Source organism: Sinohyriopsis cumingii, chromosome 16, assembly GCF_028554795.1.
Source record: "Sinohyriopsis cumingii isolate HCF-2022 chromosome 16, ASM2855479v2, whole genome shotgun sequence".
Taxonomy (NCBI): domain Eukaryota; kingdom Metazoa; phylum Mollusca; class Bivalvia; order Unionida; family Unionidae; genus Sinohyriopsis; species Sinohyriopsis cumingii.
Window position 1 is genome coordinate 25,697,219 of NC_142976.1, and position 15,659 is coordinate 25,712,877.

General features: G+C 34.0%; 1 protein-coding gene across 2 annotated transcripts in view; it reads right to left on the reverse strand.

Annotated features, from left to right (window-relative positions):
- The window catches only part of LOC149780099 (solute carrier family 35 member H1-like), a 42,620-nt gene that overhangs the window by 15,606 nt on the left and 11,355 nt on the right, over window positions 1–15,659 (reverse strand). For both annotated transcript variants that reach the window (XM_089936861.1, XM_089936860.1), the window contains exons 3-7: window positions 13,757–13,907; window positions 10,491–10,554; window positions 7,392–7,464; window positions 5,836–6,004; window positions 1,682–1,765 (exon numbers count right to left, since the gene is read on the reverse strand). In XM_089936861.1, coding sequence (XP_089792987.1) covers window positions 1,682–1,765; window positions 5,836–6,004; window positions 7,392–7,464; window positions 10,491–10,554; window positions 13,757–13,907 — 541 coding nt within the window. The remainder of the gene's footprint in view (window positions 1–1,681; window positions 1,766–5,835; window positions 6,005–7,391; window positions 7,465–10,490; window positions 10,555–13,756; window positions 13,908–15,659) is intronic.

Sequence of the window (15,659 nt, forward strand, 5' to 3'; positions counted from 1 at the left end):
ATATCTCTGTGCATTTTGCAAGCTGTGTGCGTTTTCACATTGTTCTTCTACATGCCCACTGGGGCTCATATCACTGTAGTTGTTGTAGAGTTTAATGCCATTTTTAAGCACACGATAGGTTATACATGTGGGCCAGTATTAATGGTGGAGAAAGAAGCCAGGAAAACCCCCCCAAAAGAACCACCGACCCAAGAGAAGCTACTGGCAAGCTTTCTCACATAAAAATGATGGGTGGATCCGAGACTCTAAATCATGCAGACAGAGGTGAGATGGCTGTGATCTGTAACAGAGAGCGCTTTAGACCACTCCGCCACTCGAGGCCCCGGCTCATATCGTTGCTTACAATTTAGCTATCATACATGTACTATATAATATTATTGTATAGTACAGGTATGACAGTTAAATTGTAAGCAACAATATGAATCTCTGTGCACATTCCCAATTCTAAAATTGCAGCATACTACTGTATGAAAAGCATAATGTACATCGATGTTTGATGACTGAATGCAAAGCCAGTTTTTGGTGTACTCCAATCTATATTTCACTTTTTGTGGAATACGTATCTTTTTCCATGGAGGTGAAAACATTGTAACTGTTGTGTAGCTTAATTACTAAATCGTATTAATCCATATGATGAAACATAAAACAATTAACAATTAGTGGTGTTGGCGCATGCATGGAAAAAATATGAACTCAAGCAAATTACAATACATGCTAATCTTTCAATATCTCAAAACTTCCTACACTCAAAAAAGCTGTCTTCATTTGGTGTTTGTGTAAAAAATTACTGTAGCTATGAGTATACATGTGCCATTTACAAATAAAAAAATGTTAGGCCCTGGTTTTCTTCACAAGTATTTGTAAAACTTCTGTTCTAAATATAGACTATATATTTTACAATCATTGCTACAGGGCAAATAACAATTGGATATAGGTCTACTAACATCAAATCTAGCAATACATGACATTTGTGGGTAGAAGTGACCACTGCTGCTAAAATGAATAACAAATGATGAGTTCTCATGCACTTTTGGCCGGGTATGAATGTACTAATGACAACTCTGATAAAACAACAAAAAATACACACCATTACAATGGCTAAACAATTAATCTAATTCAGAGTAAGCAAAAAAAGTTTGAAAGAGAAAAAGAAAATGACAAAGACCTCATACAAAGCAGATATTATGTATCTTAACTCCAAACAAATACATTTTAAGGCAGTACAATTGTGTTGCGGTGAAAGCGGGGTGAGATGTTCCCTCATTATTAGCATTATCCTGGTTTTACCAAAAAAATTCTGCGTTTAACAGGTGATCAATCAATGAAAACAGACACTCAATAAAAACACCTACGTTTAATTACTGTATTCAGACTAAAGACTCAAAGTTAAAATTCAATTTTTTTATGTCTATAGAATCAGTGAAACTCTTTAAATTTATGGAACACACCATATAGAGCTAATTGTTAAATTCTAATCCATTTTTATCCTATGTAAAGTTACTGACAACCAAACTCTTGCAATCATGGGCCTGGAGTTGAAATACTGTGCTCAAGATATTCTGTGATTACAAGGCCTGAAATCTTACACGGCAATAGTCTTACCAGCTATACAAACATCCTTTTAGTTAAGTCATTTTCAGCTCATTCATTCAGTTTGGATTACATTTCAAAATTGAGTTACCTTCAAATATGGCTGACAAGGGAAGTAAACCTATAATCATCCACGGTTGTATATGATACATCATGTCTATGGGATTATGGAGCCCTGAAACAGGAAGAAATCATGGTCAATGCACTTAAACCTTACTCTATGTGCAGGTGATTCAACAAACATGAACTAAAATTGATGATACAATCAAAGATTAGTTACCATACATACTTGCTTATTAGCCATGTCCAACTGCACAAACCCAGATCTGACACTGCATAATGTGTCAGCAATTCAGGGTCTTTGCAGTTTGCAGCTGCATTTGGCTTATAAGCAAGTACACACAATATGCATTACAGTATATATCTAAAAGTATACACATATAATGTACTATGTCAGTTACTATCTTTCAATAAAACTACTTTGGTATTTGTATGTGAGAAAGCTTGCCAGTAGCTTCTCGTGGGTCGGTGGTTCTTTCCGGGGGGTTTTCCGGGTTCTTCCTCCACCATTAATACTGGCCGCCATGTATAGCCTATCATGTGCTGAAAAATGGAGTTAAAGCCTACAACAACAACAACAACTTTGGTATTTAAAAGAAACTAATGATATTGTCTTGTTCTTCTAATTCTTAGCAAGCTTACAAAAGAGTAATTTATTAAATCACAACAGAAAACTTGAGATGGAAACTAAATGTATACTATGATCACTTTAGTAGAAGTCATTGACAAATGAAATGATCTTTCTATCTTGGATAAAATGTGTTTAGTAAATTACTTTCACAAGGATTATCATAAGGGAGATTCAGAGAAGGAAAATTCATGAAGAAATAGAGATAAAATGTAAGGCTGCCATTTAGTCCAAAGTAACTATTCTCCAAAGAGACATAAGCCAAACCATATGGAAGCCAAAAATATCAAAATGTGACACAACTACAGACATGGCTTGAATTCACTGACTCTGAAGGATATTTTGCAGCTACTGCAAACAAATTCCCACACTAGCTGAATACTCGATGGAACTGACAAATTCAGGATTTAATCAATCACATCTTGTGACAGTTTTGGACCTAATAAAGCCTGTGCAGCATATAGGGGTGAAACAATTCATTGATATATCGATGCATCAATACTTTTGCTGTAACGATACACATATCAATACATGAGATGTTGAATCGATACAAAACAATACTTACCATATACAAGTTATTTTAATCTTCTGCAAACATTATTATTAGTTTGCGTTATTATTCTTTAATATTAGAGTTCATCTGAAACAGAATCTGCAGTAACAGGCATTCATTTTTATTTATCTAAGAAAGTGAAGCAGGATGAAAGAGACCAATTTTGAAGTGTTAGGTAAGTAATGAACTATGACCATTTCTTCCTCTCCTTCCTCTCTTGTACTCCCCCTTATTTCTTTGACAAAGGGTGAGGTCTCCCTTAGGACAGAATCCTGGCAGTATCTCTCTTTAAATGGTACACAGGGAACAAATTTGGAATTTCTCTTTTCATGCAGATATTTAACCAGTGAATGAAGGTACCAATGGAATAAATAAAATTTTCACAGAATCAGCAATGGGGCAGATTTCAAATCACTCAAGTTTATAATCTTGTCTATGTTTAAAAGAATATTATTATAGGCCTTGGTGTTGTCAATAGTTCTCCTTCTTAATGAACAGATACAAGTACCTGTGTAGTTTTGTATATACACCACACTAGCCAGCATGTGCAGAAAATCCCTTTCTAACACTCCACTTGGAAAGGCCATTTTAAACTAAATTAGAATGAAATGAAAATAAAAATAAAACAAGAGCTCTCTTTAGCACAACCTACAGTCAACCCCAATATGGAAGAAAAAACATGGTGTTAAACTTGGTGCCAATTATAAGAACAGACTCAGGTCAAAGAAACCTTGTTTTGTCAATTATTAATGTCATGAGAATATTAGTTTGGAAAAGTAGAATTCTAGTAAATTCATTTCATTTCTTACTGACTTCAGTATGAATGCTACTGTATCAGGGTAAAAACAATTTATATAAGGTAACCTGACAAAAAAAAGTTAAGCTCTTTGAAAAATAAATCTGTTGTACAGAATTTCTATTGGTTTTTATTTATTATGGATTAAAATGCATACATCTCATGAAATCTAGGCAAGAGAGTGAAATTTTGGCCTAAGTGAAAATGTAGGTGGGACAAGTGAATCTCCTGAAACCACTTGTCCTGGATAAGCGGGTGAAAACAATTCAATCAGCCCTGATGATTTATATTTCTCAATTTGGACTGAAAATACTGAAGTGAGGCTAGTAAAAAAAGGAAACAATTATGCAACATATGTACTGAAAAGATATAAAAGAAACTAAAAAGTAATGTTGTACACACAATAAATTCATGAGAAACATCTATAGCCTTTAATTTCTTTTACTTAAAAATACTCTCAGCTTAGTTTAATAACATGAACATTTTTTAATACCATGGGCGACAAGCAACATTTTTAGAGAAAATGTAGGAAACAATCTGTCTGTCATCTGATGTCACCGTTATGATGTGGCCAAGGTATACTTTTTTCCATGGTGCAATGTGGTGGAGAAATATTTCCCAGTGTCAGCAAATTCTGTTATCTGTAATCTATTAAAAAGTGTCCAAGAATTTATTAATTTCCACCAGACAGGGGTAGCATGAACTCCATCCAGATATTTCAACAAAAAAAAATCTAAGATGTACATGAATCACCAGTACTCTGTGGTCACAATATACAATGGTGCCCCTCTTGAGGAGCCCCCTGACCAGCGGCCACCAGCTTATTATGGCCAGAATCCCTTGGCACCGACAAGTTTGTATTCAAAAGTACCCCTTAACACAACCAAAGGCCAGCATAGAAGTACAAAAAAGGAAAATGTTCCCTCAAAAGCGGCCACTTTTTTTCCTCCAAATGTGTCTGGAACCTATAATTAATTCATATCATGACATAAGGTAAATAATCAGATTATCTCTATCGTCGATACATGTCTTCCAATGTCAAGCTTCCATTACTGAAAGATGTGTTGACTAAAGTACATGTAATACTAAGATTAATATTATATCATTATCTATAAAAACCGATGTTTACAGGAAATGTAGCTTTCTTACTGCATACATTGCATATACTTCTCACAAAAAATTTTGTCCCCTACTGAAAGGCAACCCGTCTTATACGGCCACTTTCCCGGTGCAGAAGAGGTGGCCATATAAGAGGGAGACCACTGTATAGCATTTAAACCAAAGCTGCACAAAGGCATCCACTCACTTGCTCCTTTATTAAGACAACAGTATGGGTGATGTGCACTTCAGACATAATGAGCACCTGACTGTTGCCCATCATAAAATGTCTCACAACTAATATTTAATTAGCAAACTTTCACTAATAAGTAAAAACAACTGATCTTTTAATGACAGGCTGTGGTCAACTGTGAAAATTTTATCAAGCACACCTTCATAAATTGTACTTCTTCATAAAACTTCATTAGTTAGAGCAACTTAAACAGTGGCAGTTTGGCATCTTTTTTGTCTCCAGGTCATTAAATAATACAACAAATATGTATTGTCAATTATGATACATTTTATATTAACTGCTATCAACACTTAACAAAGACAGACTTCTTTACAAAGTAGATCTATCACAAAGTGATTGCAACATCTCGTCATATTCTTGTACACAAGTTGAGTCCAACTACAAACTGCAGAAACCCAGATCTGCCACAACATAACGCGCTGGCAGATCAGAGTTTATGTTGTTTGTAGTTGGACTCAACTAATAAGCAACTACATACGGTATATGCTACAGTAAGATGTCCAAGCCCTTATGTGGTGTTACTAATTATTCAAATTAAAAATGGCTTACACAACCCTCACTTTTGACTAGCATTATTAAACAAAATTACTGTAAGTTGTTAATGGTTGTAATAGTTTTGTCAGAAGCTGTTACTTTTCAAAAGCTGGGTGCCATAGTCAATTACTATAATTCATAAAAATGTTAAAGTCACTATATTTCCTAATTACATCTTATATCAATGTTATTTATAACGGCATCGTACCTTAGGTCAGTCACTATATGTCATAACTGCTTCATTTTGTTACTAATGTTACTAATAGTACATCATCTTATATATATCATTCATAAATAAAGCTGTTCTCAGCGTCAATGCTTACCTAATTCATTTTTCTGTGTGACTATCTGAGCCAGTGTCCATCTGAGCCCTGACAGCAAAGAAGCTGACATGACCATTATGAATCCAGTCAGATCAAATTGTGTTGAATGATATGTGAACATAAACAATCCAGCAGCTATAAATATCACCACAATAATAAGGGACCATCTCTAAAATAAATGAAAAACATCTCAAAATTGCTGCAATAGCACAGAGGGTATAATAATTACTTGTGTATAATGCACATCCAACTGTGTTTACAGGTTTCACTCATGATAAACCCACTCAGTCTTCTTTTGCCCGTCCCACAGCAAGAGTATGAATGAGCATGTATCCCATTAAACTGTTTAAAAAATTTTACTGAACAAATTTCACATAAGTTCTAGGCTAATGAGAGCTAATTGTAGTGTAATTTCACATCAATAAATACCCTAGTTTTGTGTTATCAATGCTAACATAACCCTGTTGGAGCATTCCTTGCTATAAGGTTCCCTCACTTAAATACAGGTTACTTTTATGAACAAAATCTGGGTCTGTTTTTGTGTGTGTGTGTCTGTCTGTGTGTGTGTACTGAGAATAGTGACAGTCAACTAGAGTCTAAATAAACATAAATCACTTAATTTCACTACAAATTATGGCTAACAATCTTTTGGTAAATCAAAGTCAATTCACATAAGAATTAAGTTTTAGATTTGCAAAATTTTAATCAAATAAAAAAAGAATACCCTACATTTATTGGAATAATGTACATCATACAAAAGACTGAATACTAGATGTATATCTCGTGAATTCAATTTAAATCCTATCCCAACAGTTAGGGCACTCTACCTTAAAAACCGTAAGTGTTGTGAGAAACTACTAACATACACTGGCAAACTGAATTACGATGTCCATATTTTAGTCTAAAATGTATCAACTATTCAAATGTTTAAATATATCAGCCAGTGACTGCAATTTTTGGCTACTGCATTCTTTTGTGCTAAAAATACAAACATTTTGAAATCCCCATTTAAAACAAGTGATATTGATACATCCCTGGATAAAAATTAAACATACTTTATATTTGTATGACAAACCTAATGAAAGAATTCTTAAAATACAAGAAATGTATATATCATTTATTTCATACAATATAAAAGTACATAGAGGATATTTTCTTTTCCTACATTATTATCAGATAAATTTCATCATGTTGTATCACAAGATGAAATATTCAACATATTAACATAGGGAAGAAAAAATTTTATTTTTATTATATGCAACTTGCTCCAGAACCAAAGTTTAGAAGATTAAACTCGCTCTTCAGCACCAAATGTTCCCCTATAATGATGTCTGAGCAACACAATTTTCATTTAGGACCAAATAGACCATAGGTTTAATGTGTGTGTAAAGATTATGAGTAGTTTAGTTAACAGACTTGTGCTAATGGATAGACAGACATCAGATAGTGGACAACAGACCTACAGATGGGGGATGGATGATGGGCAACAAACCATTCCATAAGCTCTTCTGTTCTCTGACCAGTAGAACTAACAAGCTATTAATGAACAAACTTACCCACTTTTCTATCTTAAGGATTAAAGCAAACAGCAAAATAAATATCACAGCCGTTGATTTTGACATGGTATACCTGGAATAAATAATAAAAATAATCCATCAAAGCAATGAACTAATGAAGAGATTCCAATTATAGCGCAAATTTTTGCTGATGTCATTCTGGTACAATAAATTTCAATTGAAAATATTCAATAAAAATAATACAAACATTTTTTGAAGCACAATAGCATATCAGTCATTCAGGAGATCTTGATGTGTCTGGATAACTCATAACTATGTACATATGAATTGTGCGTCAGAGGAATTTTCTGTTTGCATAACGAAAGAGTCACAGAATTGGGAAAATGGCATCAGTATAACTTATATTTGACTGTATAACTAGACTTGTCTACAGGCAACATGGATGCCCATCCACCACCAACATTTTATAATTGAAAAAAACAAATGGGATTCAAGATGCTGAGCAAGCTAGGACAAACAGAGGGTCACAACTTTTCAAGAGAAAAAAGTGAAATAGGAGTTTAGACTCACAGATGAACATATCATTGCTTACAATTTACCTATAAATCAAACATTTACTATATATAATACAAGTATGATTTATAGGTAAAATGTAAGCAATGATACAAGTCTCAGAACATTGTCTGATTCTTCTTTATACAAAGTACATTGTAAAAACAAAATATGGCTGTTCTGATCTGCAGTCAACCAACAGTTATTTAGTGTTTGAAAATCTATGAGTGAAGGCAATTCTCCCAAATGAAGTCCACCAAAAGCCATACCTTGGTAATATTATGAAGGCAATTCTCCCAAATGAAGTCCACCAAAAGCCATAACTTGGTAATATTATGATGCAATAGGGGTGGAAATTGGTACAGGTCTGATTTTAGGCCCCATCCTAAAAATTTGGTTTAAATTTATTAAATCCTCTAAAACTTACTCGTCAGGAACATTATCCAGGAAATGAACCGACACATGTATGTATATACATATGAACAGATGGAAATGGTAGCACTATGTGCCGACCTCACATAATACATGGTTATAAAAGTATTACAATCTGAGTTTATTCTAACATAAAGTTTTGTGGAAAAATTCCCACTTCCATTTGAAAGAAAGGACAAAATCTTCTGAATATATGTGAGAATTGATCAGACAGACCAATATCAAATTGGTAGTTGTTTATGTACACACATACCAGGTTTAATCAAGGGGAGAATACTGGAACAAATCAAAGCAAAGGCTAACTAATACATGTTTAGAAATACTGATGTGAGAGACATGGTATTGACACAGAGTTCAACTAGCAAACGTGCCACACTGGCTTTGAGCCAATGGCAATTTTGGGTGTCTCTTAGTGAATGCTACAGCTGCCAATCACAGAATACAGAAATGGCTGATTTGAGGGGAGTTCAGTATGAAGTGGTTATATAAATCTTTAAGCTGATGATAACTGGCAATTGTATTGTTTTTTTTTTTAATTTTATAATGGGGTCCACTGCCTGACAATACTGCATAAAGAATTGTGTTTTAATAAAGGAAAATTGTATAGGTAGTTTAAATTACATCTATAAAAGCTATTCATAAATGCAGTGTTTCATCAGATTGTATTGTTTTTTTTTAAATTTTACAAAGGGGTCCACTGCCTGACAATACTGCATAAAGAATTGTGTTTTAATAAAGGAGAATTGTATTGGTAGTTTAAATTACATCTATAAAAGCTATTCATAAATGCAGTGTTTCATCAGGAGTAAATTTGTGGCCATTGTCCCCCAAATAAACTGTTACCCCTTTAATAATAATAATAATAATAATAATAATAATAATGTGGTCTTAGTACAACACCTAATCTTTAGAAGCTCTAAGTCCTTTACAATATTAGATAACACATAAAAGCATGTACAAAGACAAGATACAAAAAAAAACTATAAAATTGCGAAACCAAAAAAAAAGTGCTGACAATAATTAAGGAAGTCAAAATTACGAAGTCTCTAAGTCTGTTCTTGTAGTCAAAATAGGTGAGTTTGACAGATTTGTTTTGTCAGGAAAAAAACCAACCACATCTACCACCATTTTTTGTGCATGTTGATCCACCTCTATGTTGGCACTAGCAATGGCCAAAGTCACTAAAGGTGATACAAAAAGTGTGGGATCACAATTAATATGTATTTTAAAACAAAACATTTGGCACTCAAAACATTCCAGGTTTGTGGTGACCAGCCAAACTGCGATGTAAAATCTTTAATAGCTGCTAGTGTAACCTTTTTTGCTGGCTGAAAGCACACCTATGGCACCAATGATTTCATTTATCCAAAGGTTGAATTACAATGGGGACTTGTTGTTGTTGTTGTGGGGTTTAACGCCATTTTTCAGCACTTGATAGGCTATGCATGGCGGCCAGTATTAATTGTGGAGGAAGAACCCGGGAAAAACCCCAGGAAGAACCACCGACCCACAAGAAGCCACTGGCAAGCTTTCTCACATAACCACATTGGCCGAATCCTAGACTCGAACCCACGCAGACAGAGGTGAGATGGCAGTGATCCATAACGGAGAGCGCTTTAGACCACTCGGCCACTCGGGGCCCCACACAATGGGGACTAAATTTATACAGATACATAATTTGTCACAAAATCAATGATTTAAATTTTTCAAAGAAAATTCAACTAATTCAGAAAATAATGGGAATTATTATAACAAATACTGCTGGATAATAAGTGAACACTAAAATTAATTGAGAGTGTGATCCAGAGCATTAAATTAATGCATTACACAATTCAATGTAAAGCAAATTTTTAAAAAAGCCATTAAGTATTTTTCACACACATTATTAGTTCTGATTAAAGATACATGTCATACGCCTTAAATGCTTTGATAAAAATTTAAAACCTTGTGTCCTGAGAGCAAATCAATTATTTCATACGGCTTGTGGCCAAGATCTTAGTAACTTAGTAAACAACAGATTTCTTAAACTTTTTCATATCAGTGGGTTCTTAACTCTTACCAACATCTGAATAAACAAAAAACTTGAAAGATGACTTTGTAACCAATGCAAAAGTTCATGTTTAAGAACAGAATTTCAGAATAATTTATACTTACAATGAAACGGTTATGAATTCAAAACTCCAGTTCGACAATCCTATATCAAATGCACTTGTAAAACCTGTCAGAAAATGAACATTTTATAAGACACATAGCCTTTCATGAAACATCAATACGGTAAAACCTGTTATGAGGGACCACCCCTTCTGCCAAAAAGTGGTCTTTCATAACAGGTTTGTGTGAAAGGGCTGGTTTCCAAGTTCGATATTTAGCACTGTTAAAGAAAAACAAATACCCACATTCATTGCACATGTATTCTTGATTCAAAGATCTCGTTAAATATTGCATGCATTCATCTAAAAAGAACTTTATATATGAATATAGATATATATCAATCAGAAAACATTACTGGTAATCAAACTTGGGTTTTTCCAACATTTAAGCTGGGTACTATTTTGCAAACAGTCTCCCCTTTTTCACTTCTTACAGTTAGGTTAATTCTTTCTTATAGCATTAGAATATTTCTCTTTTTCCTTAGAGGAGATGTCATTGTTAATAAGGTGTTGATGTAAAAATGACTATATTGGTTTGATCAGGTTTTGGGGAAATGTGCAATAAATAAATACATATGTACCAATGAATGAAATCAAAAGCCATAATTTGCCCATCCAGAAACATTATAATTATTTTGAGACAAGGTTTAAGTAAGCTCATTCAACCCAAGACATTATGGATTAACTCGAAAGGCAAAAGATATATTTGATCACTACACTGAAACATTCTCAAACTTTTCCTCACTATGACATTATCGGTGTAGTGTGGGTTTTCTCAAAAGATAAAGAAACAATACAAACCTTTAAACTAACTACACATGTCCCTTTGATGAAAAAATAGTTAATCATACTGGGTATTCACATGACCTCAGCTCTGTCATGGTAGTTAGTTACATGTACTTGAGTCTGGTTTACAGCATGTAACAAATGAATTGACTTGTAAATTTGGGAAAACTTTTTAATTCTTAGAACAGTCTTTACTATTTAAGCAGTCATGGTTACAAAGGATTAAATAATAGTGGTGTTTATCTCTGTTCAACTTCGGTTCTATTTAATCTGCATGCATGATATCCTAAGCAGCTACAAAAGATTAAATTAACGTAAGTGGTGTTGGTCTCTGTTTTTTCTATGCCGTTGTTCATAGCAGTGTCAAAATGCATATTTTGCTAAAATATAGTTGCTGGTCACATTCAGCAGATGGTCGCTCACAACAGTGTGTTTAGAAAATAAAATCAATCCCTGCATTATGATTGTGGTAACAAATGACAGATGGTCATTCATAGCAGAGGTCACTCATAACAGGTTTAAGTGTACTAAAAATGCAAAAGACCTGTTCAATTTATTATACTTTGTGAAGTGCACTAAAACTTCAACAGCAGATAGGAAAATCTGACACAAATGAAAGTCAGGGTCATTGATGATGTTATAAAGTCAGTCTAAAGTAATGGCAACCATTCACCAAACTCACCATACATTCCACACCTAAAGACAGACAACACACTGCTGACTTGGAATAAAACGACTTTTTCTTTCCATCAAATATAAACTTAACATTATGCCTTTATCTTTCACAACATAATTTTTTTTTTTTTTTAATAATTTCAAACATGGTCATAATGGACCACTAATGACTATAAGCGATTAATATTTAAACTTTATTGCTGAAAGTCCATCTTGAAGAATTTTCCATATGCTGAAACCTGGCATGGACGACAGAAAGAAAGCTAATAGTTGATTCATACATAAAGGTACTACCCAATTGGTCAGACCCTCAAATTTTCTGGACAACACAATTTCCAAATTTATAGTAGTTTTATATAGCACAAAATTTATCTGGACACCAAGAATGTTTTAAAAAAAACTAAACTAAAGCCACTGAAAAAATTTCACGCTGGAATTCACACTATTGAATGTTTTAGCCATGCACATAATCTGGTGACTGAATAATCAACCCTCGGGCCATAAAACTGCTTTCATTACCCTATTTCACAGGTGATTTAACTTCAGGTGTCAATAGCTGACATGCTCCACAGCTCATGATCAAGTAGATCAGTCAACAAATCAGCGGCAACCTTGTTAATGGTAATAAAAGAGAACAACCTTTCATCTCGAGACAGCAGAAATAAACACAAAATAACTCTGATAAAACTAATGGCCATCAGCATAATATCAAGCCAGCAGGCTTCTTTTACATTTACTGCTAGAGCAAACACTGGGAGACAAAACAATCCTGTACATCAATTACTATTCTCAGTTAGGTGGATTAACTTGTGTTGTATTAAAAAAAATGCTTAAATATATATGTGGGTCAGTATTTTTGTTTGCCCTTTTCCAGTAAACTAAACTGGGTTTACAAGTTTTTGATAAAGATGACTATAACATAAGAATTTCACATATTTTTAAAGTCTCAGCTTTTTTCAATGGAATATTTCTCTTTGGTTGTTGTTGTCTGGGTCTTCATATATATAGCTGCATTTCAAAAAAACTCCACAATTAAGTGACTTAGTTTCATTAAATATTTGGGGCAATAATAGCCACATCTGGAGTGTTAGTGCCATACTGAAGAAAATATCATGGATTAAAACTTCAGATTTTTAGAGACAGGACAATATGAATATTAAACTTCCAAACAATATATGGGAAAATTTATAATATTCATTAGTACACTAATTATCTGCACAGAAAAAAACATTACTTTTTTTAATGTCCAACTGTAGCAAATTTAAAAAGCAAACTACCACAAGAGACTTTCAAACAAATGAGTGGTCAACTATAAATTTCCATGACTGTGCACTCTACAGCTATCAAAATTCAACATTACAATTCATAAATTGGACTCACCCATGTATACAAATAAAAATTCTCACATGCATACTCATACCTCAATTTTTTAAAAAGCCACAAATTATAGTAAGGATGAATTCTGCCTGACAAATGCAATGTAACAGCTACTAAATGACAATGAAAATCAAATATTCTAAGCATAAATTCCAATAACTTTATTTCTGAAGGAAAATTATGCCCATTTATATAAGCTATTTTGCATTGGGTTTCCAGTTTTTGTCTATAAACTTAAACGCCAACTAAAATAAAATTACAAGGAGATGGAAAATGCTGTGTGAGGATGCACTCATTTTGTCAAAGTTTGTCTGGATTGTGTTTTCTGTTTAATGGTGACTTGGGCTTTGTCTCTGCTCATTGTAATTTTATTCATAATGTAAACTATCATTAAGTATTACTTAGATATGGTGCAATGGTTCTTTTGCTTACCTGTTGGGGCTATTCTTTTGAGGTTTGTTCCCCAGGATAACATTACTCTGGGTGTTTTTGTCTTGCACTCTATCAGTGAACGGCATAATCCCGCCAGGATAAACTTCACAGCCAAATGACAGAGAGTCAAGGATAGTGGAAACTTAAAATGCTGTAATAACAAGAATATTGTAAGTTTACTGTTCAGTAGTGTTGGGATTGTCCAAAAATCATTGAAAAATCATCAGTTTCAACTAACAATTCATGACCAATTATTATTCAGTTAAGGTTTATGTTTCCAAATTGGTCAGTATACCATGCATTTAGACCATATGACTTCAAACAAGCACAGCTGAAACTATACATTGTAATTCATTCTAACTCTAATTAGTCCCTAGATATATTACAGTACGGCAAATTCTAATAAGTAAACATATTTAATAAACTGCTACCAAAAGAAATTTATTTTTGTTTAGTGTCAGGATCACATTCCACATCTGACTGCTCCTAGTGGTTAGAACATCTGCCTCGGATGCAGGAGGTCAGGGGTTTGAACCCTAGCCAAGTCATACCAAAGACTTATAAAACTGTTACTAACAACAGCATGATGCCCCAGTGCCAGACATCACTATAAACTGCCACACTGCAGACATCATTACAATATGACTGTAAAATTGTTAAAACTACATTACAAATCTACATCACACACACACACACACACACACAGAGTCCACATCATGCATTCTGATGTATAAAAACTCTCAACAAGAGTCCTTGAAGGGTCTGATGCTGTACTGGCCAAAAAGAATTTACAGGAATTGAAGATTAGAACTTTTCTTCCTTTTAAAAGCTGTGTACTAGAACAATAACAAGATTTTCACATTAGCATCTGTGGTGCACGTACTGAATTCTAGACTGGCAACATTTTCATTTTGGTGGCCATTTTGAATATCAGACTGGCAACATTTTCCTTTTGGTGGCCATTATGAATATCAGACTGGCAACATTTTCATTCAGGACCAACAAGACATTATTAGAAGTCTTCTGTTAGAAACCCAAGGATGCCTTTTCATTTTAGAGGAGTAACAATTACAAGCTTTTCAACATTGCTACTATGGTGGCCATAATGAATATCAGATTGGTGCCATGTCCATTCAGGACCAACTAGACACCATAGGAAGTCCTTTCAAATTGGTGAAAGTACAATACTGATGTCACCAGCCATTTAGGAGATGGAGTAATAACACAAATTTCAAGATGGCCATTGTGGTTGCCATGTTTAATGTCAGAACAGCACCATTTTCATTTATGGCCAACCTGACATCATAACAAGTCATTCTGAGAAAACTCCATGCTGATATGACCATTTTGGAATGATAAGAACAAGAAATTCAGATGGTGGGCGGCCATACTAGACATCATAGCAGCCCAACTGGACATGATAAGGAGTCATTCAGTAAAAATCCCATGCTGACATAACTATTCATTCTGGAAAAGCTATAACAAAATTTTCAAGATGACCTCTATGGTAGCCATACTGGACATGCAAGTGGCACCATTTTCATCTAGGACCATCCAGATATAATAAGTCTTCCAGTGAAAACATCATGGAGCAATGCTAGCAAGATTTTCAAGTTGGACACTGTTTCAAGCATAGTGGACATAAGATCAGCACCATTTTATCCAAGAAGAACAAGACATCATACGATGTATTCTGTTGAAAACCCAATGTAGGTATGACTTCCCATGAAGAAAGTGTATAGACAAAAAGATTTTCAAGACAGATGCTGTGGTGACCATATTGCATGTCAGATTGGCACCATTTTCATTTTCATATAAGAATAAATGACATAACTTTCTTTGAAAACCCCATCTTGATATGACCATCAATTCTGGAGGAGTAGCAAACACATTATTATGAAGC